Genomic DNA, 24768 nt, shown 5'->3' with positions numbered 1-24768 from the left:
CTATCTTTTTTTTTTTTTTTTTTGAGACAGGGTTTCTCTGTATAGCCCGGGCTGTCCTAGAACTCACTCTGTAGACCAGGCTGGCCTCGAACTCAGAAACCTGCCTGCCTTTGCCTCCCAAGTGCTGGGATTAAAGGCGTGCGCCACCACCGCCCGGCCAGCTTATTGTTCTTACAGTCATTTACCAGAGGCAGGATAATTTATAAGGAGATTGGGAATTTCAAGTAGTATGGCACAAGGCTGTGGCAAGTGCCCCCTTCACTTAGTCACTACACATGGTGGCTTGAGCACCTTGTGCATCTCTGCATATGCCAGTCTCCTTCCCTTTACTTATAAAGCCACCAGAATTTAACCACAGAGGCTCCAGCCTAATGATCTTACCTAATCTGATCACTTCCCAAAGCCTCCACCTTTAAACACCATAGTCAGATTAAAGTTCCATGTGCTTGATTAAACTAATGAAGATGGTCCAGAGACAACCCATTCTACTATATAAATTGATTATAAAGCCAGGTGTGGTGGCACACACGGATGCCAACACTTGGGAGACTGAAGCAGAACAATCACAAGTTCACGGCAATAATGACCTACACAGTAAGTTCCACTAAAAATAGGCCATGCAGAGAGAGCCTGTCTCCAAAAACCATTGAAAAGAAACAACAACAAAACATTGATTACTGTTAGACATGGTGGCTCTGAAGCAAGAGAATGACTAGTCAATCTGAATATATAGCAGAGCTATATAGTTATCTAAACATTTTAAAGTTTTATGAGAGCGAGAGGGAGAGAGGAGAGCGTGTTGCATGATGGGGAGGTGCGTGGTGCACATGTGGAGGTGTGCGGACAACCGTGTGGAATTGGTTCTCTCTTTCCACCTTGACGTGGGATCCAGGGATCAAATTCAAGTCACCAGGCTATCGTGGCAAGAGCCTTTACCCACTGAGCCATCCGTGTGGCCCCTATTGGAATTTTAAAAAACACACAAACAAGATATCTTTGGCCAGGAATGATAGAAAACTAGATGATACATACCTATAATCCCAATACCTGGGAAGTTGAGGCAGGCCTGGGTTACATACTGAGTTCTTGAAGATCAATGTGGGCTGCACAGGAAGACCTTGTCAAAGGAAACAAACATTAAACAAAAGGCCAAAGAGACATAGCAGATGTCAAACACAGATGTATGTGAAAGAGTAACTCAGTATACTTTTAGTGCATTTTTTGGTATTGACATACCATACACAATCATAATTTGGGATACTGTGATTTTTTTTTTAGGCACACGTAAAATAAATTTTTGATATCCTGTTTCCAAAAAAAATAATTCTTCTCTATTCTTTTAAGGCTACGCAGATATAAAGTTCTAGGGAGTAGTAACTCTGACTCAGACCTTTTCTCTCGCCTGGCCCAAATTCTTCAAAATGGATCTCAGAAATCCCGCAGTACTACCCAATGCAAGAGCCCAGGATCTCCTCACAATCCAAAAACACCACCCAAGAGTCCAGTTGTACCTCGAAGGAGTCCCAGTGCCTCTCCTCGAAGCTCATCCTTGCCTCGAACATCTAGTTCCTCACCATCTAGGGCTGGACGGCCCCACCATGACCAGAGGAGTTCTTCCCCGCATCTGGGGAGAAGCAAGTCACCCCCCAGCCACTCAGGATCATCATCCTCCAGGAGGTCCTGCCAACAGGAGCATTGCAAACCCAGCAAGAATGGCCCAAAAGGATCTGGCAGCCTCCACCACCACTCAGCCAGCTCTAAAACTCCCCCAGGGAAGAGTAAGCCAGCCAGTAAACTCAGCAGATAGGAAGTGAGCGGGCTGCGTCTCTGGGAAAGGTGTGAGATCCTCCTCCTAGACCTGATGCATGTGTGTCCCTGTACTGTCTGTTTCAAACAATCAGTGTTGATCTTCTCTTTCAAAAGAAAGTAACATGATCAGTTATTTATAACAAGACATAAGTGTAATTAGCTAGGGCAGGTAGAAAGCCCAGCCAGAGTCTGTGCCTCTGCATCGGAAGCTTCAGTGCAGCACAGTCCAAGGGGAAGAAACTCACTAACTGGCTCTTGTTTATAGCTGCCTTTGAAACAGAAAATTGAGGATAGGAAATAGAATGGGATTTTAAGTGATTTTGCCTAATTTGTTAATCCTCTACTCAAAAAGTATATAGCAAAAGTATTTGATATTTTTATTTAAAACTTCCTAACCTTGGAGAGTCATTGCACAGACGTTCAAATATAAGAAGCCTGTTGCCAGGAAACTATTACCTGGGTATATTTGGTTTGTGTGTTTATTTAGTGAATCTACACCTTTCTTTCCACTCATTACTAGTATCTTTCCTGGATTTTACATTTTTTAAAGTTAATGTTTTTACCTCTTATTTTACAATACATGTTAATGTGTGTTTCATCAGCACACGATAACACTCTAAATCCAATTACCTTTATTTAGTCAAACCTTCCTATTCTCCTTTGAGCAAAAGTTCTTATTCTTAATTCCTATGTTTTATCTCAAAAAGGAAAGAAATGTCTAGCTAGAGCTATTTTGGGCAGGTGTGCTGGGAAAGGGAGAGAGAGCAGGACAATGGCTTTCAAAGGTACAAGCTGACCCTCCCCCTGACTACATTTCCTCCTCACAGAAGGAGACTGCAGAGGAGACAGCTTTCCTGGGTTCTTTCTAGTGTCAGCCTTCAGGGTGATATAGGAAAGAGCACCACTTCGGAATGTGGCTTATACTTTTAGAGATTTAGAAAGAAATAAAAAAATCAGATTTTGTATTTTATACATTTAGCCAATAAGGAATGAATATCTGGGAAATAAATTTAGACTAAAGAGTTTTCTTTCAATGTTTATTACCTGGTTCTTGTGTGTTGTTTAATGCTTGGGCTTCTTAGCTTGATTTCCACATTTATAACAAGACATAAGTGTAATTAGCTAGGGCAGGTAGGAAGCCCAGCCAGAGTCCGTGCCTCTGCATCGGAAGCTTCCGGGCAGCACAGTCCAAGGGGAAGAAACTCACTAACTGGCTCTTGTTTATAGATGCTGTTGACATCTAAATTTCAATTTATAAAGTTGTGAGGATGATCATATTTGTTCTAATCTCACTCTCCTACTAGCAGAAATCAGACAAATTAAAGACAACAGACTTTTTAAGTGGGCTATTTGATGCCCTGTGGGTGTATAAAAACCTTATTGAGGTCAGGGAAATTGATCTGCCTGCTGTTGAAATCTGCCTTCTAACAAACATCTACTTTTTGACTTTGTATTGCTGTCAAACCTAAAACAGTTGAATTCCAGGAGGCGTGGGGGTGGAAAAGGAAACGTGTTTCTTCACTAGGTGATCACTGAGTATGTTCCAGTGGTGCAGCCCAGCTGCCCTGGCGCTGCACTCGCTCAGCTTATTTTGTGTTGAGCATTTTCAAACTTGGGACACTACTACAGTGAGACATAAAGTCTCCCATGAGAAATGTGGCATAGTTGGAATCTTAGTTTCTTTCCAGCATCAAGCACTTGAGAGCGGTGCAGTAGGTAAGGCACATTTGTTGTTTATCTATTACAACTGTAATACTGGAGACTGATCTTCATGTATTATATTGTATAACAGCTGATGCAGTACTGCTTGCATGTCTTTCATGGTAAATTATATATAAATATTTATAAATATAGAGACATATGCTTATATAAATCCATTTTTCTCATCCTGCATTTGTAATTTCAAGATTATAGATGATAAAATTCCTTTTCTATTGTGTGCCTCGTGTACACTTGGGCATTGCCTATCTTCATTTTCTGAAAATATGTTCTTGGCATGTGATACTGAAGAGTTGTCCTGCCTTCTGGGTGCGCAGTGCAGCAGTTGGCAGCCTTTACCAAGCCAAGGTGTAAGATACTTAATTTTCATCTAAAAAGTATTTTAATAGGGGAAAATTTTAACAGGATATGCTTGTAATACAGGCTCAAATATTACCCATGTTAGCCACATGGTTCTGTCCTTATGGTTAGAGTGGATAGATGGGCATTATTATTATGCAGCTGGCATCAACTGTTTTTAAAAACATTTCCTGAAAGTTGCCTCTTTCATGTCATTCTTTTGAAGGGGCATGGGAATAGGATGTAGGATAACTGACATTATCTCTTTTCTGTTACATTAGCTAAATGATGCTAAAAGTAGCCAGCTTTCTCACTGTCCTCTCTAGTCAGAAATGTGCTAAAAGTAACTAGGAAAGCGAACAGGGCCCAGCCTTTTTCTTTGAATGTCTCTGCTGGCAGTCATGCTGACACAGGATGCTTTCTGTCTGGGTTTACTTTCTCCTACCTTTCAGTGTGTTGCCTCTTTTTCTACATGTCATTTACAAACACATCAAAATCCAGAGATAAAAGGCCCCATTATGTGAGAATGTTTTATTTTGTATGTAGGGAAAAGAGCCAACCAAAGATGTTTCTGCTCTGAAGAAAAGGAAATGGATTAATTAATTATATCTTATGTATCAGTACTACTAAGTGCTGTCCTGATACAGAGATTAAAAAGTGGAGCTGGGCGTTATGGCACACATTTTGATCCTAGCACTCTGGAGGAAGGGGCAGGCAAATTTCTGAGTTGGAGGCCAGCCTGGTCTACAAAGTGAGTTCCAGCACAGCCAGGGCTACACAGAGAAACCCTGTCTTGAACAAACAAACAAACAAACAAAAGATTAAAAAACATAGTTTGTGCTTTTAGATATTACATTTCTTTCAGGTTAAAAATAGAAGTTGGCAGCCTTAAGCCAACTCTTGGCTCAGGAGAATGATCTAGAGAATTAAGCTTTTGTTTTGGTTTGGATTTTCAGTTCTTTATTTTGAGGTTTTTATTGATGGCGTATTCCAGATTTCAGTCACAAATCATCCAAATAAGGTGAAGAACATGACTGTAGCCACAATAGAGGTAGTGTATGACAGAAATTATCTTTTGGGAAACAAGTACATCCTGGCCTCTATCTGCACAGGTTACTAACTCAAGCCTTTTAGTCCCTGTGATTATTTCAGTGGAGCAAAGAATGGACACTTAGTTCCTAATTTTAGGTAATGTTGCCCCCAAATTATACTACTGACCTATAGGCTTTGTGAATTGCTTGAAATATTAAAATCATACCTTGTAATATTGGACAGCCTAAAGATATTTGACTTTAATGGATAGTGAAAACGGGGAATTGGATCCTATCTGATTCAACATTAGGATAGAGACCTTAAGTCACCTGGATGAAGTGTCCAGGCACTTCTATCTACAGCTCTGCATACAAGCTGGCCTTGCAGACAGGAGCACAGCCACTTTTAGTTTAGTTGCATGCTTTACAATGAATGTTTTTGGTAAAAGTTGCAATAAGTTAATCAAGGCCTAAAAAAAAAAATCATAGCAAAATGGTCAAAGCCTCATTGTCTCGTCATCCGCGGTACATTATCTGCTCTAGCGTACTAATCCACTGTGTGCTGATGGCGTTCCACACGTGCAGGATCTCTGTCCATCCTACTCCTGGCCACTGTGGAAACATGAGGGTCTGCAGCAGGTACCAGAGACTTTCTCCCAGTCACAGATTCCTAGGCTACTGTTTCTGTGATTGTATCCATTGTACAAAGGAAAAGGTATACATTGCTGCATGTTTTATAAACCTAGACCACATAGCTAGCCAAGTAATAATGAGATTTTCTACACCCAATAACCTTGACAAACAGGTGCCTTTTCCTGAAGGGCAGAAAATTTTACATTTCTAATCTAACATTAGGAATTGGTGATAGGAGAAACAGGATCCACAATTTAGTGGCTTAAGGGAAAAAAATGCATCTTGAAAATGCTATCTTAAAATATATTTATAGATAATCTAGATTTAGCCTTGGAGATCAAAGTTTCTCATATTTAAAAAACTTGTTAGCTAGGTGTGATGGCTCATGTTTCTAACCAGTACTTGAGGGACTGAGGTGGGAAGATGGAATGGTCTGAAGGCAACCTCCACTTCATAGTGATTTCAAGTCCACCTGGGCTGTAGTGTGGGACCCTCTCCCAAAAAAACAAAACAAAAACATTATTTTTTTAATTATTTTTTTAAGTTTTCATACATGTGTGTATATATTATACGTTGGCTGTTCCTCTCACTTGTTTGTATATGTCAGGCATGTCTTTAACAATTACTTCTGTCATGTTCATAGTTTGCATTTACTTTTTTACAATGTGCCTGTCTATGGCTTTGGAATATTGTTTCTGGAGAGAGGTCATTTAGCACCTCTGTCACTGAGGTAATAGGACATATGTAACCAACTTATGTACTGCTTAAATTTCTTGAATTTTGGTCTATAGACAACATATTTGCAGAATAGCTATTTATGTTTTAATCCAAATGCATTATAGGATTACAGCATGTAACAACTCTGGTGATCTTTACATGCCAACAGTACATATAGTCCCTATATACAAAACTTGGAAGCCACTGTGGTGCATATTAGACTGTAACTTATAGAAGGAAACTAGAGGCAGCTCCACAACTAAGACAGTGGGAGGTGTCTGGTAAGCATGTCCCACATCTGTCCTCACCAAAACTTTACAAAACTCTAGTGTGCACTCAGTATGTAAGTAAAGTGGAAACTCCTCATATTATTGGGTATTTGCCTTATTTTATCCATTTCTCCAGAAATTTAACACATCTTGGGGCCTTAAGAATCTTGTTATACAACATTGCTTTCCTGAATTGCAGGAAGTGGGAAATTCCTAGGTAATTCCCAAGTATGAAACAAGAACCCCTATTTACTTAGAGGAGACTATGGGTAAAATATATAGGCTTTCAGGTAAGTTCTTCCTCTTGTGAGAGGATTTGTATCTGAAAATTAGTGACAAGATCATCTCTTGGCTTCACAAAATCTCAAGATGCTAAATAACAGATTTACTCAGTAATGATTTCAGTATTTGCTCCCATACAAGTACTAATAACACTGACAGCTAAGGCAAGTTCAAGGTGATGGGATGATTCCTATACTGTGCTCAATCCTTGGTTTTATGGAGCCCAGTAACAAAAGTGATGTTCCTTTCATTGCCCTTACAATGTAACAAGTTTCTGCCTTCTCTAATTGGAGGTGATAGTATCTACACTACAGGCTCATTGTGATACTGACCACATCTCCTGGTACCTTCAACCAGAATTTCTAAACCAACAGCAGTATGAATGAGGCAGATCTCCGAGACTAATAGAATTACAGAATTTGCTAATAAAATTATTTTACATTAACATATATTTCTCTTGATAATTTAAATTTATTTTGTATTGTATACATGATTGTTCACCTAAAGACATTAGTAAACCAAGTTTTTATGTAGACTATCCTTGCCATATGATACTTTTTAAAAATCTCATAAACATAATTTAAAACCTCAAAAATTCACTTGTATCAAAGTTGGAACGTGCCGGGTGTTTTCTGCTCACACAGCAGTAAACAAGGCTACAGAGTTTGGCTGTGATTTATTTTAGGGAGTTTGCTGAGAAGAAAGCTTTGAGACTTTATTCAAGACAGTTTGTTTTGGTTTTCTGAGATGGGGGGTTTTCTGTGTAGCCCTGGCCTGGAACTTGTTTTGTAGATGAGGCTGGCCTTAAACTCCATATCTTCCTGCCTCTGCCTCCTGAGTACTGAGACAAAAGGTTTGCACCACCATGCCTGGCTAAAATAGTTTTATTAAACTATAAATCAATTAATGAAATTAGTTCTCTAAGATAATTAAGAAATTAAAATATAGGAAATAGATTTTCTTTTAAAACAAAGGAAATGTAGCACTGGACCACTCAGGACTTTGAAGTGGGATTGGATTTCCTAGACTTGGTGGTATATGCCTATAATCTCAACATTTAGGAGGTAAGGGCAGGAATAGGAGTTAAAGGTCATACATAATGAGCTACATAATGAGTTGGAAGCTAACTTGGGCTCTATGAGACCCTGACTCAAAACAGGGGAGAGGGAAGGCAAAAACAAAATCTTAACTGAGAGAGATTGGATTGTTGGGTGAGTTGAGTAGACAGAACAGATCTGATGACCCGGGCTTGAGCCACCTTGCTGTTCCCTGATGCACAGTTCTTATTCTCCTTTGACACTGACCCTAAATAGCATCTATTTCATCAGACTATTTATTTACAGAGTCCAAATTTTTCAGAAAAGGAGGCACATCTCATTTTGTATTAGATATAATAAGTTCATAAGTTATTATTGACAAATGTTATCAAATTTAGTCACAACCCAAATTCTCTTACTGAACAAGAGAAATAAATGTTTTACTGTCCTCCTCTTAATGAGGACTTGCTGTTTGAAGTTCTTTTCAATGTATTACATTGTATCCTTTCTCCTTCAAGCATCTTCCCGTTATATGTTTTTGCTCAGGCAACCACAGCATAGAGTATTGAAAACATGCAGTGCTTTTGTATAGGCCATCTGTACATAAAAGTGTAATTATTTATTTAATTTTCCCATTTGTACCATATTAAAGCTTTGTACAGTGTTTTAAGTTCTGTTTTAAAATTATTTTGTATTTTATTTTTATAATCTAGTAATAAAACATTCAGTCCGCATGCAAACTTTAATGCTATTTGTGTGATGGTTTGGATTTCAAAAAGTGAAAAATATTTCATAAACTACTAAAGTGTTTCACACACTAGAAGTGACAAACAACCAAGAGAAGAACATTTGGGCTAACTAAATAGAAGCTAGGTGAAAACCAGGGTTCAGGGGTCTGAGGGTGTGCAAGCTGACTTTGAAACTGATATTCTTCTGTCTCTGTCTGCCAAGTACTGGGATTGCAAACATCCACTAAACCCAGCAAAGAATTAAGTTTTTAAAAACTCCCTTTTCTTCTCCTTAACAAACATCCTTGGTATACTAGAGGGATTCCTGCCCCATCTACTGCCTATCGCCAAGTGGTCTTCCTTTTAATGAGAGGAACACAGGGCCAATAACACTGCTGCTTTGCTTTGAAGGAAACTGTTCAACTAGATCCTATATCTTTAATTTTTTTCTTTAACCAAAGAGCAACATCTGAAAGCCTCTCATATTTTTCAAAATAAGGGATGGACAGATGTATTCCGAGGATTAACCAGTCAGTGTGTGTGTGTCTGTGTGTGTGTGTTTGGGGGGAGGGGTGTCCAGAAATGCCTTACTCTTCCAGAAGCTAATCATGAATACTGACCTCCCAAATAAAAGAAGTTGAAATATTCTCCTGATGTAAACTCTTTAATATAATGCGTAAAGGATTAAATACAAACCCGATGGACAATTCCTGAGGACCTTCAATGGTTTGTGATCTGATGGTTTTATAAGATGCCTCAGCAGGAACTCTGTCCTCAGTTGTCAGTTGATGGAAAGATTGACCAATGGTTAAAAAGTCAGCCTTTGAGTAAAAGGGAACAAAAAAGCTAAGTAGACCGGGCGCACCCCTTTTATCCCAGCAATCTGGAAGCAAAGGCAAGCTAAAGCTAATCTATGAGTTCTAAGCCAGCCTGGTCTACAGAGTGACCAGGCTATACAGAGAAATCATGGCTCAAAAAGGGCAAAACAGAAGGTTACTCACTTTATTTTGGTTGAGGAAGGACTCAAAAAACTACAGTCGGTGGTTTGAGGCTGTGCCTATGGCAGATGTCTGGTCTGATAGGCTGGTTAGAGTTGGTCACTTTTCCTGGCTGGCCTCTCTTTTGGACCGGGTCTCCCCAGAGCTCGCAGCAATCCCATCTTATCACATTGCTCCAGGGGCCAGGCAGTCAGGGAAAGGCGCCTCGCCGCCTGGCAGGCCGGGCTGGCAGGGCAGATCTTCCCGGGCCAGAGCCCCACCCCGCAAGGGCCCGCCCCGTCGTCCAACGGTCGCTCCGGCCGCCGGCTCCGCCCCTCCCGGCCGCCTGTGGCGCGTGTGCGCCTGCGCAGTAGCCTCAGAGCGCCTGGACAGGGATGGCGGCCGTTTTAGAGTCGCTGCTGCGTGAAGAGGTGCCGGTCGCAGCCGCCGTGCGGTGGATCGCGCGCAGCACCCCGAGTTCGGAGGTAACAGTGCGGACACGCCCTCAAGCCTGCCTGGAATGTGCTTCCCGCGGGGGATGATGCTTCAGTCCCTTCTCCCAGCCTGCCCTGGCTGACGGCCCGCGCCAAGGGTGCTCCTCTGCGCGCCGCTGCCGGGCCGCCCACCCTGCGGCCTCAGCCGCTGGCGGCCCGCGCTGTCAGCTGACCCTCTCGCCCCGCGACCTCTGCTTCTTCCTCAGGATAGCTCCGAGGTGGCTGCTCTGAGCGCACTTCGGCCTCTGCGGAAGGAATTCGTGCCGTTCCTGCTGAACTTCCTGAGGGAGCAGAGCAGCCGGGTCCTCCCGCAGGGCCCCTCAACCCCCGCCAAGACCCCAGGCGCCTCGGCAGCCTTGCCAGCGAGGCAGGGGGCCCCGCCACGGGGTGGCCGTGGGGCGCGCAGCCAGCTTTTCCCTGCAGCCGAGCCCCTCAGCACCGCCGCTGCCGAGGCACCTCTGGCCCGCCGCGCGGGCCGTAGGCGGGGTCCGGGACCCGGGCCGTCCCGCGAACGAGGTGGTCGGGGCTCCGGGGGCCCGGAGGAGGGGGCCAGCGGCGAGAGCCCACCTTGGGCCGGAGGCCGGAAGCCTAAGGGCTCAGGCAGCCCTGGCAGCCCCAGACTGTCGCTCTCTGATCCGCCAAACCTCAGCAACTTGGAGGAGTTCCCTCCTGTAGGCACCGTTCCTCCCGGCTCTGCAGGGTGAGAATCGGTCCTTATTGCAAGATATTCGCTAAAGCAGAGTTAGGTGCCCCACAGTAGAGTGCGCGATGGTTATTAAAAGGTTGAGTGAGGGTGAAGAAACCATGGGGGGTGGTGGCGGGGGGGGGGGGAGGGCTTAAAAGGGGCACAACTATTATGGATGGAATGATGCTTGAAGATAGAAATTTGAAAAACAAAAACAAAAACTGTGACTACTCTCAGCAGGACGAAGCCTTCTCGAAGGATCAACCCAACTCCGGTGAGCGAAGAGCGGTCACTGTCCAAGCCCAAGACCTGCTTCACCTCACCCCCAATCAGCTGTGTCCCCAGTTCCCAACCCTCAGCCCTGGACATTAGCCCTTGGGGCCTTGGCCTTCCCTCAGGGTGCAGAAGTCTGCAAGAGGAGCGGGAGATGCTCAGGAAGGCGCGGTATGGCTTTGCCGCCACCTGGGATGTCAGCTTCCTCCTTGTGCGGGACTTGCAGGGATTTTTCCTGAACTTGATTTCTCCCTTCGGGATTCTGGGTTTGCTTCCTGGGCTGTTGATGTCTTCTCTGGCAGAACCTGAATGTGAGTGTTGCTGGAAAGCCAGGCTGAGTAATCATGACATCTCTTGTTCACATAGCTCCAAGCAGCTCCAGCAGTCACCTACCCCAGCCTGTCCCGTCCCAGAATCGGGGTCTCCCATTCCCAGCAGGACAGGAAACCTCACAGCAGAGCCTGCGGACCCGGCCCGAGTGTCTTCTCGACAGCGCCTCGAGCTGGTAGCCCTTATCTACTCCTCATGCATTGCTGGTGAGTGAGCGCAAAGGGAGCTGCGGTGGATGAGCTTGTGAACTGCAGAGAAAGAGATTAGATGAGGCACGCAGAGCCTTGGCCTGGTTGTCAGCGGTTCACAATGGTATGGCATTTCTCTTTGTATCCAGAGAACCTAGTACCAAACCTTTTTTTGGAGCTTTTCTTCGTCCTTCAGCTCCTTACTGCCCGGAGAATGGTGGCCACCAAGGACAGTGACCTTGAATCAAGTCAGGGTGCCCTAGGTCAGTAAGCAAGTCTAATTTTGAGAACTGATGTTTGCAGGTGGGATAGTTCTTATCTAACCGTTTGTTATTGGCCTAGATTCCCTGGAAACTCCCCTATTTCGGAGCATCCATGATTGTGTCTTCTTTGCAGTGCAGGTTTTGGAGCATCAGTTTCAGTGAGTTTTTCTTGCTGAGGCATTTGGGTCTTATTATGTTTCTAGCCATGTAGGATACATGACTTTGCTTAATAGATACAGTTGCCCTAGACCTTTCCACCTGTAACCTTTTGCTTAGGGGAAGGAGATTGTGGTTGGTTTTTTGGTTTGGTTTGGGGGTTTTTTGTTGTTGTTGTTGGTGGTGGTTTTTTTTTTTTTTGAGTCAGGGTAATACTATGTAGCCCTTGCTGGCCTTGAACTCCCTAGAACAAGCTGGCCTCTAACCTGCATAGATTTGCCAGCCCTTGCCTCTCAAGTTCTGGAAATGAAGGTATGCACTACCACTCCTGGCCCATATGTAACGTTTAACTTTGTATCAAAGCTACGAATTTATCCTCTAAAAAGATTAAATAGCTGAGTTTGGTGCTAATAAGGATTGCAAGTTTAAAGACCTGCTCTGGCTGCAGAAAACTCAAAGCCAGCCTTTGAAATTTATTAAACTGTAGTCCCAAATAATAAATACAAAAGGGCCTACGTATATAAATCACTGGAGTACTTGCTGGTCATATAGCAAGCCCCATATACCACAAGAAATAATAATAATAGTAACATAATAATAATAACAACAGCCGGAGCCGGGTGGTGGTGGCGCATGCCTTTAATCCCAGCACTTGGGAGGCAGAGACAGGCGGATTTCTGAGTTCGAGGCCAGCCTGCTCTACAGAGTGAGTTCCAGGACAGCCAGGGCTACACAGAGAAACCCTGTCTCGAAAAACAAAACAAAACAAAAACAAAAAAAACAAAAACAAAAAAACCAGCCGGGCAGTGGTGGCGCACGCCTTTAATCCCAGCACTTGGGAGGTAGAAGCAGGCAGATTTCTGAGTTCAAGGCCAGCCTGGTCTACAGAGTGAGTTCCAGGGCAACCTGGGCTATAAAGAGAAACCCTTTCTCGAAAAACCAATAACAACAACAACAACACATGGCAGTGGACCTTTATGCTCATGGCTAATGTTCCTAGCCAGCTGTCTTGCTGCCAGTTTCATGAAGTCTCATGTCTTCACCCTTTACCTTCATCATCTTGATTCTTAGCCCATGACCTTGCCATACGTGTCTAGGCTTAAACACCTGCCTTATGCCTCAGATGTAGTTTCTGTTTGCTGCCTGCTCGCCTGTCTCAGTCATGCACGCACCTGTCTTTGCAGGGTTCTCTCCTACCTGGATAAAGGGACCTTAAAGCTGCTGGCTGAGAATGAGCGTCTGCTGTGCTTCTCACCAGCTCTGCAAGGCCGCCTTCGAGCTGCTTATGAAGGCAGTGTTGCCAAGGTAGGTTACCCTCACATAGGTACCTAGTAGCCTAGACGTTCTGCAAATTCAGACAATTTTCATGGTGCTGTCAGGGGGGCTAACTCTGGGCAAAAATAAGGAGTAAAGTCTTCTAAACATGATCCAACAGGTCTTGTTTTCTAATTTTGTTGCCATGTTTTAGGTCTCCCTCGTGATACAACCCTCTGCTCAAGCTGTCTCCTTTCAGCCAGAAACTGACAATCGTGCCAATTTTTCCAGTGATCGAGCCTTTCATACTTTTAAAAAACAGAGGTGAAAAGAAAAGGGACCTGATGAGGAGGGAATAGACAATTATTTACTTTCCTAGAATTAGCAGTTAGGCACTGAAAGTGGTGGGTTACTGATGTTCAGACCCTTTGCTGGCAGTCATCATAAAGTCTGTTGGCTTCATTCTGTTTCATGTCCACAGACCTGAATCCCTGAGCTTAGCCGACCATCTTAGGGTCAGCTTTGCCTGTCCACAGATGCTTGTGATGTGCTGCTGCTGGGTCTGTAACATTGCCATCATGTAGACAGCTATGGGGCTAAAGACTGGCACTGTCTTATCTTAAAACTTCCAACCAAGGGAAAGTGCTCTGGGAAGTGGGTGCAGGGCCCTGGAGAGTCAACTGATCAAGCTTCCGTATCTTTCAGGGATGTGTTCTATGAGGTACTTCGAGAGTGGGAAGATCACCATGAGGAACCCAGCTGGGATTTTGAGAAGGGCTTAGGTAGCAGGATCAGGTGGGTGCTCTGCCTCTGCTCGGTTCTGTCCTTGCTCTGACAGTGATCAACAACCCAGGAATAGTTAGGGTGATTGTTGGGAAGGGCTTCCCTCTTTCCACCCATCTCTTTCTCAGTCTCCAGGTATTGGTAACTCGACCTAGATCAAAAGGAATTTATCTTTCTAGCTTTTCAATCCCAGGAATGCCCTGTACTTATTCTGTAATGGCCAAAGCTTGGGAAAAGACAAAGCTCATAGATCAAACTGCATAAGTACATGACCAGGCTGTCAAACAAGTATCCTGTCCTTATCTCCCTCTTACATTGATCATGATGTTCACTGGCACTGAGTATGACCTGAAGATCTGAGAGGGCATTTCTTAATTGGTTAAGTATGTCTAGCCTGGAGGAGTCTTGGTGGTGAAGGAAATGTTTCTTACCTTCTCCTGTGTGGGCTTCCTGGCAACAAGTCTTTGGTAAACAGCTAGAATTCATCCTTTGTCTCCTTCCCACACTGTGTCTGACTCTTTCTCCTCAGAGCCATGATGGGTCAACTTTCAGCAGCCTGCAGCCACAGCCACTTTGTCCGGCTTTTCCAAAAACAGCTTCTCCAGGTAATAACTGCAGTAGTAGCCAAAAGATGTGGGCAGCTAAATAAAGGTTGGCACTCTGGATCAGAAAGACAACCTAGTAGATTCTGGCTACAAATTTAAAAAGAATGCCTTCTCTTTGGGAGGTAGTTCAAACTTGGTGGGCAAGTGTTCTCTGCCTTCTCTGACCTGTCCTGGATTCCATGCCCTTACGTAGCCTCTCCACCATCCCTTCCTTGACTTGCACTATTGTACAAAGAGAGCTTAGTAGTCAGGATATCTTCAAACCCTTGTTCTAGTGACCTGAGGCAAACAGTTCCTGCCTGCAGTTATCATCCCCTCACCTTCTGGATCAGAAGACAAACCCTCTGTAGTACTCATTGCTTTCTTTCAGACCCAGGGTCTTACTCATGCTGAGCAAGTGTTCTCTACTAAGCTATATCTCAACCCCACTTTCTCAGTATTTGTTGGTTTTTCTCTTACCGGTTTTTCATCTCTCTCCCTTCGGACATCTCAGATGTGTCAGAGCCCTGGCGGTGCTGCAGGATCTGTTTTGGGTGAAGCTCCAGATGTATTGAATATGCTGGGAGCTGACAAGCTAGGACGGTTGCGCCAGCTCCAAGAACGGCTCATAGCCCCTCAAAGCAGTGGAGGACCCTGCCCACCCCCTACCTTCCCAGGCTGTCAAGGCTTCTTCAGGGATTTCATCATGAGTGCCAGCAGGTAAAGTTCTCCTGTATCACACTGGGAGAGAAACAAAGGCCAAGAAATGTTTGGTTTCCCCAAAGGGCAAACCATTTTCCTTTGCCTGAGCCTCAGGTTGGACATATCTAGAAGTGAGTTCTGGCACCTCCCGTTTATAGTTCCTCTTCTGTCTCATTCTTTTGCCCACATAGGTAATTCCATTGTCCTTTAGCTTCATCTTCCTTAGGAGTCTTTTTTTTCTGGGGCATCTCCTCTAAATGCTGGTTCTTTTTCACCTATTTCATGCCTTTTTTGTTTTGTCTTTTGCTTTTTCTCCACTCAAGCTTCCATTTTAATCAGCATCTCATGGATAGTTTAAGTTTAAAGATTCGGGAGCTCAATGGTCTTCGCCTGCCTCAGCATGAGCCTGGTGATGAAGATGGGGAGTCAGACGTGGACTGGCAGGTTAGAAAACAAGATGAGGGAGATAATGGGCTCTGATCTAGGAGGGAAAGGGTGTATGTTTGTTCCAGAAGACTTATGTAAAGGACATTGTTTCACTTAATTCCTCATGCAGGGTGAACGGAGGCAATTTGCTGTAGTGCTTCTTAGTCTTAGACTTTTGGCTAAATTTCTGGGCTTTGTGGCTTTCCTGCCATACCGGGGACATGAACCACCCCCGACCCGAGAGCTTCAGGACTCAATTCTGGCCCTCAGGAGCCAGGTGAGCATGTGAAAGATCTGGGTAAGGAAGAGCTGGGTAGACCAGAAAAATGTGGAGGCTGACTGGTTTCCTTGGCTATTCTAGTACCCTGGCAGGTTAGAGGGTGTCAGCCAGCCTCTTTTAAGGGCCTGCTCATTAACAGAATCCTGGTTTTCCTAGGTCCCTCCTGTTCTGGATATACGGGCTCTGCTACAGCAGGGGTTGTGGGCCCGTCGGGCAGTGCTTACTGTGCCTTGGCTGGTGGAATTCCTCTCTTTTGCTGACCACATTGTCCCCTTGCTGGACTATTACCGGAGTGTCTTTACTCTCCTGCTGCACTTACATCGGTGAGTAGAACATGGCTTATTTGCATAACCTTGCTATTTATAAAGTGGGCCTAGAAGTCTATGCTTCTATGTGGTTCCACACCTATAACAACCTCAGGAGAGGCAGACCTGTGACAATTGTCTTTCTTTCCCATGGTCCTCCCCTTTATCAAATGGCCTAGCCAAGAACGATATAAGGTGCAAGTCTCATTGAGATCCTGTTGGTCTTCCTAACAGTAATGTGATTTAGGTCTGCTTTTGAGAACTCTTTTCCTAGTGATAGCATTTGTTCACTGCCTTCTGTTCTTGGCACAAGTCTACTCACGTCTTCCGTTTATCTTTTAGGAGTTTGGTCTTATCAAAGGAGAATGAAGGAGAGATGTGCTTCCTGAACAAGCTGCTACTACTTGCTGTCCTAGGCTGGCTCTTCCAGGTAGGCAGAAGGATGGCTGCCTTGGCAGACTGTAGAGCTTTAGAGTCTGAGGAAAGTTTGGGACAGAAGTGGAAGGTTCTGAGAGGGATGGATATTGCTATGGTTTCAGAACAACTTGCTTGACCCAGGGCCTCAATAGATTTAGAAACTATGGCAAATCTTAGAGTGATAATAGTGTTCTGACTACCTTCCTTTCTTATCAGATACCTACAGTCCCTGAGGACTTATTCTTTCTAGAAGATGGTCAGAATGGCTTTGAGGTGGATACAACTGCTTCAGAGCATGGTTTGGTAAGTGTCAAACCGGATAAATGAGCTGAATAAATAAAGACCCAACAGGAGACAAGCTAGGAAAGACTTAAGATGATTCATCTTCTTGAATTCTATTTCTGCACATTCAGGAGGGAAGGGAGACTACCTGCCTTCCCCTTCCAACCTTGGCCTATTCTCCCCCAGGACAGTGTACCTGTTGTGGACCAGCAGCTGTTATATACCTGTTGCCCCTACATTGGTAAGCATCTGTCTCCCCATATGGTCCGTGGCCTGGCCTGTCATGGATACCCAAAAAAAAGGACCTGACTCCTCAGCATACTGCTGTCTTTGGGCTCTCTGGGTACTTCATCTTCTGTGATCCACAAAGGTCATGATGTTTTGGGGAGCAAGGGGAGATAATTTTGAAACTAAGAACTTCAACTTCTCTACAGGAGAGCTCAGGAAACTGCTTGCTTCCTGGGTTTCTGGAAGCAGTGGGCGGAGTGGAGGCTTTGTGAGGAAAATCACTCCCACTACCACCACCAGCCTGGGAACCCTGCCTCTCAAGACCAGCCAGGGGTTGCAGGTAAGGGCAAAGGATAGGGAAACGGGGAGGCAGGTGGTGAGGGAGGCAGAAGGAAGCCCTCATGGTATACCTGCCTCCAACTCCTGCCAGGCTCAACTTGCTGAGGCCTTTTTCCACAACCAGCCACCTTCCCTGCGAAGGACTGTAGAATTTGTGGCAGAAAGAATTGGATCAAACTGTGTCAAACACATCAAGTAAGAGTGGAGTGAGAATCCTGCTCTCAACCCCCTTCATTTTTTCCCTTTAAATTTTAACCTGTTGTCAAACTGAGCAAAGTTACCTGGGGGGGACAGGGAGGCTGACATTTCTTACATCCTTTGAAGGACATTCTGACCAAATGTCCTTCCATTTGCAGCCCTTTTCTCTTAACTCTCCTAACTGCCCCAAACCTTGCTTTCTCGGCCACAGGGCGACACTGGTAGCAGATCTGGTGCATCAAGCAGAGTCACTTCTTCAGGAGCAGCTGGTGACACGGGGACAGGAAGGGGGAGATCCAGCGCAGCTGTTGGAATTCTTGTGTTCCCAACTGTGCCCTCATGGGGCCCAAGCATTGACCCAGGGGCGGGAGTAAGAACTGTCAATCTATTTGAGCCTTCTCATTTCCTGATGTCTCCTCTTGGTTGGTTTTGTTAAGTTTTGGTTAAGACTGGGTCCCACTCTGTAGTCTAGGCTGACCTCAAACTTCCAAGTGCTGAGATTACAGGCATGAGCCAGCACACAGTTTCCTTTTGAGTTTTTTTTCCTGTCTTCTTTTGCCTCTTTCACATCCCATTTACTCCATTTCTGTTCCTCCCCTGTTTTGCTCTGTTCCCATTTTCTAAAGGATTATGTCTTTGGGCATGAAGTCCAGATACTGAGTTGGAAACCTATAATGTAGGACTAATGGGTAGGTTTCTCCTTCCTCCAACACTTGTGGTGGGGCAGGAGAATGGACAGTACTTCCTTCTGAGTTAGAGTTTCCAGGTCAAAGGCCTGCTACACTTGAGAATTTACTTTTGTGAGTCAGTCTACAATACCCAGACATTGACGCCCCCTTCTGTCTTTTTTTAGGTTCTGTCAAAGGAAGAGCCCCACCGCTGTGCGAGCACTGTTACCAGAGGAGACACCAGCTGCTGTACGTAGGAAGGAAGCCTGCAGCTAGCCGGCCAGTAGGCAGGCATGCGTGTACACATATGTGTACACGTGCACCTGTGTGAGGCTGTTGTAGGGTGGGTCCTGGACTCTAGAATCCAGTGTTATACTACCTGCCTTCCCAAGTCCCTGACTCAGCAGTCCTTCTGTGCCACAGGTTCTAAGCAGTGCAGAGAACATTGCTGTGGGGCTTGCAACAGAGAAAGCCTGCTCTTGGTTGTCAGCCAACATTACAGGTGAGGTCTAGGAAAGAAGTGACTGAACCAAGTTTTTAAAGATGGACAGGCAGGGTATTGAACAGTTTGTGGGAGATTAGGTGAGCCATTTAAAACCAGTGAAAGGTGTGGGTTGTCATGGCAAGCCTATGCAGGGAGACATTCCAGTGACTCCATTCTTGTTTCCCTCTGCCTGGCAGCGCTGATTAGAAGGGAGGTGAAAGCAGCCGTGAGTCGCATGCTACGAGCCCAGGGTCCTGAGCCAGCTGCCCGGGTGGAGCGGAGGGGCTGCTCCCGAGCCTGTGAGCACCATGCTCCCCTCCCCTCCCACCTCATCTCCGAGATAAAAGTACACAGCTATCCTACTCCCTCGGCTTTCCCACTCCCTCTCCCTGCTGCTTGCTTCTTTTCACATTGGCTTCAGGATTTGTATAGAAGCTTTGTGTGTTGTCTGGCTGGTTTGTTTCTTTCCTTACTGAATGGGCTCACATAGAGCAGAGCTGCATAGAATTGTTTTCCTAAGGCCTTTGTTCTAGAATCATCCAAAAAGTTATATCTAAAGGGTTGGGGGTTTTTGTTTGTTTTGTTTGGTTTTTTGAGACAGGGTCCCATTATGTAGGTCTGGCTGGCCTAGAACTCACTTACTTATACCAGGCTGACCTCAGACTCACAGAGATCCACCTGCCTTTGCCTCCCAAGAACTAAGATTAAAAGTGTATGTTACCAGAACAGGCCAGAGCTACAGTTTTTGACTAAATGCATCTTCTACACATGGTGGTAAATGGCTGCATAGTGGGGAAGTTTTTGAGGGGCAGTCGATGTCTGGACATGGTTTCTGTACTGTCATCCATGTGGGATATAATGCTAGTTACTAAGACAGACCCTAAGTTCTGTGATTAAGAAATAAATAAAAGCTGGGCCTCGATTGGGTGCAGGCCTGAATTCCCAGTTATTCTGGAAGCTGAGGCAGGAGAGTCATAGGCCAGTCTGGGCAACTTAATGAGACTTTCTTAAAATAACTTATAAAAGTAGATAGTGTGAACTCTACATATTAGCACTTGGTGTCTAGATAGAGAAAGAGACTAATTTTAGATAGTCAGCAAACAGCCATGATCCAAAATGAGGCTGCTGTTTGTTTTTGTACATAAAGCTTTATTGATCCATTTGTTTATAAATCATCTGTGGCTGTTTTGTGCTACCAAAGCAGAGATGAATAGTTGGAGCAGTATTTAGGCCTTGTGACACTCAAGAGCTAAGATACTATCTGGCCCTGCTCCAAACAAAGTAGAGGTCTTAGAATAAAGAAATAGAGATTAGAAAGCAATGCCCATAGATGGGGACTGTAGGAAGGAGAGAAAAAGGTATCAAGCTAGACTGTTTCTCAATATGAGAGGATTTCTATTTTGAGATCTCAGAGAAGCATGAGAGAGAAGTATTCAGCCTCTAGATAGGACATTTTCCCTGAGTATTTTAAGACATCCTGTGGGAATTGGTTATGTAGTTTTGTCTCAATGAGTGACATCTTTTGAGCTCTCTGGCAGCACACAGTCTATGGGCTTACCACTCCATTTACTTCCCTCTGGATTGTCCATATAATTGCTTATCCTAGCTGTGCTGTTACTGCCTGAGCTTCAGCCATAAGAACACCTTGGCCCAGTTGCTTCACTCCCTTGGGCTCTGTTTTCCTTCTGCCTCTCTCCACTGGTTGGTTCCCATCCCAAACCAAGTTTCTGGCATTCTGGCATGAAGTTTCATCACTGCTCTCTACAGGATGTGCTCTCCCTGGCTGCCGGGCCTCGGGACCCTGAGGAGGGAGTTTCCCCAGAGCATCTGGAACAGCTCCTAAATCAGCTGGGCCAGTCACTGCGATGCCGCCAGGTGAGATGTGGTATGAGCCACATTGGCTCCGGAGCAATCCTCAGAGCAGTAAGAATGATGCTCATGTCTCCTTTTTTTCCTCCCGTAGTTCCTGTGCCCAACTGCTGAGCAGCATCTGGCCAAGTGCTCTGTAGAGCTGGCTTCCCTTCTAGGTATGGTTCCTTTTCCACCAAGTCCCCCATGCTACATTTCCCAAACCCTCAGATTGGGTACAAGCAAGGTTAGGAGCACAGGACATGCTCTTCTGCCTCCATTTAAAACTTACCTTCTCTTTCTTCCCTGTAGTTGCAGACCAGATCCCCATCTTAGGGCCCCCAACACAGCACAGGCTGGAGCGAGGACACGCTCGAAGGCTTCTGCATATGCTGCTTTCCCTGTGGAAGGATGACTTCCAGGGGCCAGTTCCATTACAGCTTCTACTCAGCCCAAGAAATATAGGGCTTCTGGCAGATACTCGGCCAAGAGAAGTAAGTCAGAGGCACAAGGCCTCTGTAGTTTTTGTTGAGGGGTAGTTAGATTTATGTATATAAATGTTTTGTACACATATGTGCACCATGAATATACCTGTTGGATCCCTAGAACTAGGGTGGGTATGAGCTACCATGTCAATACTGAGAATTGAATTGCTGAGCAACAAGTACTCTCAACCTCTGAGCTATCACTCCAGGCCTATACGTGTGAATTTTCAAATAGGACCTCACTCTGTAGTCCATGCTGGCCTTAGATTCACAGCATTCTTCCTGCCTCTGCCTCTGCCTCCAGTGTGCATTACAGATATGAGCCATCATGCCCAGCTCCTGCAGTCATATTGGAGGGTAGTATGTGTACTTGTTAGTGAGCTTTGTTCTTACTGAACCTGAAGCTCACTAATTGGCTAAACTAGCTGGCTTCCAGGATTTTCCCATCTAGCCCTCCCCCCTGCCCCGTAGCAATTGGGTTACAGGTAGACACTCATACAACATGGATACAAGGACGAGCTGGCCCTGCCCCTACCTACCTGCAGTACTCCAGAAAGCAGCCTTACACATTGCAGGAGTTGTGGGTGAGCCAGCACTGTAGGTATGAGCGTGGGAGACCTTGCCCTTGCTACTGGCCTCCCACAACACAGGCTAACATGTTTACACATCAGGAACTTTGCTGACCAATCAATCCCTTCACCCTTAAAGTCATGTTTTTAACATTAGCCAGTGGCCCACCCCAATTTTTTTTTATGATTTCCTTTGTCTCAATTTCTTCCTGAGGCAGCTTTCATTTTTTGTTTTTCAATGTTTATTTATAGTTTATAACCATTTATTTTATTTATTGGGGGGGGGTCGAGACATTGTTTCTCTGTGTAGCCAGAACTCACTATATAGCTGGTGCTTGCTTTGTAGACCAGGCTGCCCTCACACTCAGAGATCTGCCTGCCTCCTGAGTGTTAGAATTGCTCTTAACAGCGTGTTGAGCCATATCTCCAACCCTAGCTCTGTGCTTCGAGATGTCTACCGTTAGGACTACTACATGATCCTGACAACTTCTGACTTTCTCTGTCGTGTCTTGCAGTGGGACCTGCTACTGTTCTTACTCCGGGAGCTGGTAGAAAAGGATCTCATGGGACATCTGGAGATAGAAGCCTGCTTAGGCAGCCTTAATGAGGCCCAGTGGCCAGGGGTAAGGAGTCTTAATGTTAATCCCTTTGTCTTACATGAAGGTATGTCTCATTTGTCCTAAAGATTGCCTATATAGCCCAGGATAACCACAAACTTGCATTCTTTCTACTTGCTGGGTAATGAGATTGTGGGCCCACCATAGCTGCAGCTACATGCATTTTTGCCAAGTGTTTTCAGGCCTACAATGAGACCAAGTATCGGGTTTGATCTGAGTGACTACTTTGCAAGACTCTCAGAAGAACAGAGGGGAGGAAGGACAATTGGAAAGCAGTATGGCACAGTGAATATTGGAGATTTGAAACTCAAAAGTAAATTTCAGCTTATATTTAAAATGTTCTTGTGATTCAGAGCAAAACGGTACTCATAAAATAAGATTAAGACTTTGTGCTTGAAAATTTTTAAAGTCTCTGCATTCCCAGCTGGAACGTAAAACCTTAGTTTACCAGTCGTGGAGGTTTATATCAATTTTTACATAGAAGACATTAGATGAAATAGCTGGGTTGTCAGTGTTTCCTGGCTGTGCTTATTTGGGACTGACCTTAGAAAGGACAGAAAATCCAGAATTAATTTTCTCTTAACCTTTCTACTTACTTCAGGACTTCTCAGAAGAATTGTCAACACTATTTCGCTTGTTCCTAGCTGAGCCCCATCTGCTAGAACCCCAGCTGAGAGCTTGTGAACTTATGCAACCAAACCGAGGGACAGTACTGGCCCAAAGCTAGGGCTGGGAAGCAGCCCTCTTGGGCATGTCACCAGAACCTGCCTCCTGTGCCTCAGGAGGAGGCTCAAGAACCCACTGCACGCCTTGGTGGGGCAAGAGTGTCCAGGTGTGTAATCGGGCTTGCTGCTCCTAAGTGAAGGAAGTGTGTTCCTTCAAGCATCCAGACACGGGCCTCAATACCTGAGATCTAGAGGAAGGAGAACCTGATTTAGAGTCACAGTGGAAAAGCCCAGAGACTCTAATCTTGGAGCAGAAGGGCTGGCGTTTCTAATCCAGATGCTAAAAGAAATGCGTGTGCTGATCAATGTATTTCAAGCCTCAAGTTGCTATCCCAGCACCTCTTAAAACTCTGTGGTTCTGAGAAATCTTAATAGGCAAAGAACTTCTGCTTGTGAGAAAGTTGACAAAACATGGATTTGGAAGTCGACATTTTCTTGCGTCCAGAAGCTGAACTGTTACCCCTACCCCCAAATATTGGCAGCCAATAAGGTAGGACTCACCTAAGTGAAACTTGGTCTTACGGACCTTCACCTCTTTGCAGGGAATTTAGTCAGACCAAGCCTGGTGTAGTAAATTTAAGGGGCTTGGGTTTTTTTTAAAAATAAAACTTTTAACAAGGTCTTGATGGCTATTCTCCCCTGCTTTTATCCCTTTTCTGAAAGTGGGCTTTGTGCACTACAGTCATGATATCTGCATTCTATCATGCCAAGAGCCAGTCTGATAGATATAATCTGCTATGAACTATTGTCATCGACTCTACATGTACTCCCTGCTGTCTATGCTGACCCACACGACAGGTAGCTTTGGTGGATATTTGTATTGTAGGCACCGGGATGTCTGATTTACCTCAGAACTTTTTTCTGACCAAAAGCAGTCTTCTGGGTTATAGATAGCAAGACTTTTCTATAAATGAGGTAATTTTAAAATTTTTTATTATACTCCATGTATCTACACTCAAGTACTATGGCACACTTCTGGAAGTTGAAGAACTTGCTGGAGTCAGTTCTCCTTTCATCATGTGGATCCCAGGGCTAAAATTCAGGTCACTGGGTTTAGCCCTAAGCTATTTTGATAGCCCCTGTGATCGGCTGCTTTTTAAGGGGTATTTGTTTTATTTTTCAAGACATGGTTTCTCTTTGTAGCCCTGGCTGTCCTGAACTCACTCTGTAGACCAGGATTGCCTTAAACTCAGAGAAATCTGCTGCCTCTACCTCCCAAGTTCTGGGATTAAAAGCATATGCCACCATGAGCCCAAAGAAGACAGTTTTTTTTGTTTGTTTGTTTGTTTTAGACAGGGTTTCTCTGTATAGCCCTGGCTGTCCTGGAACTCACTCTGTAGACCAGGCTGGCCTCAAACTCAGAAATCCGCCTGCCTCTGCCTCCCAAGTGCTGGGATTAAAGGCGTGCGCTACCACTGCCCGGCTAGAAGACAGTATTTTAATAATGTGCTTTATCCCTGTAAAACTGTGTTTATCTTGATGGTAAGACTCCTGCTCTAACAGAAGTATCAGAAGATGCTCAGTGATAACTCCTGAAATCAACTGCAAAATCTCTTATCTTAGAGGAAACTCTGCAGCTAGCAAAAAGGGATTTGACCCAAGGAAAGTTAAGCTTCTCTAAACATATACCCCAGTCCTGCTTAC

The 24768-nt window shown here is 44.8% G+C and overlaps 2 protein-coding genes across 4 annotated transcripts in view; both read left to right on the top strand.

Moving 5' to 3' along the window:
• Ttbk2 (tau tubulin kinase 2) overlaps positions 1-8582 on the top strand; it is a 118853-nt gene extending 110271 nt beyond the window's left edge. For both annotated transcript variants that reach the window (XM_028767143.1, XM_028767144.1), the window contains one exon: positions 1345-8582. In XM_028767143.1, the coding sequence (XP_028622976.1) occupies positions 1345-1807 (463 nt within the window). In that variant the 3' untranslated portion in view covers positions 1808-8582. The remainder of the gene's footprint in view (positions 1-1344) is intronic.
• Positions 8583-9916: 1334 nt separating this feature from the next.
• Cdan1 (codanin 1) lies at positions 9917-23746 on the top strand. Of its 2 annotated transcripts, none has more exons than XM_028767146.1 (28): positions 9917-10026; positions 10242-10735; positions 10961-11164; positions 11360-11529; positions 11661-11774; positions 11854-11932; positions 13115-13235; positions 13399-13508; positions 13890-13979; positions 14497-14572; positions 15066-15271; positions 15577-15697; positions 15810-15956; positions 16116-16282; positions 16607-16694; positions 16898-16984; positions 17150-17204; positions 17398-17531; positions 17622-17725; positions 17940-18098; positions 18582-18645; positions 18820-18898; positions 19078-19226; positions 20648-20755; positions 20844-20907; positions 21041-21222; positions 22298-22405; positions 23001-23746. In XM_028767146.1, the coding sequence occupies exons 1-28, from the start codon at positions 9937-9939 to the stop codon at positions 23124-23126; spliced, it is 3696 nt and encodes a 1231-aa protein (XP_028622979.1). In that variant the 5' UTR covers positions 9917-9936; the 3' UTR covers positions 23127-23746. The 2 variants fall into 2 exon arrangements, with proteins under 2 accessions (XP_028622979.1, XP_028622978.1); XM_028767145.1 differs by having other exon boundaries at positions 9937-10026; positions 10958-11164.
• Positions 23747-24768: the final 1022 nt, after the last annotated feature.

This window comes from Grammomys surdaster, unplaced genomic scaffold (assembly GCF_004785775.1).
Source record: "Grammomys surdaster isolate TR1022 unplaced genomic scaffold, NIH_TR_1.0 170, whole genome shotgun sequence".
NCBI lineage: Eukaryota > Metazoa > Chordata > Mammalia > Rodentia > Muridae > Grammomys > Grammomys surdaster.
This window is presented reverse-complemented; position numbering and strand designations above follow the sequence as displayed.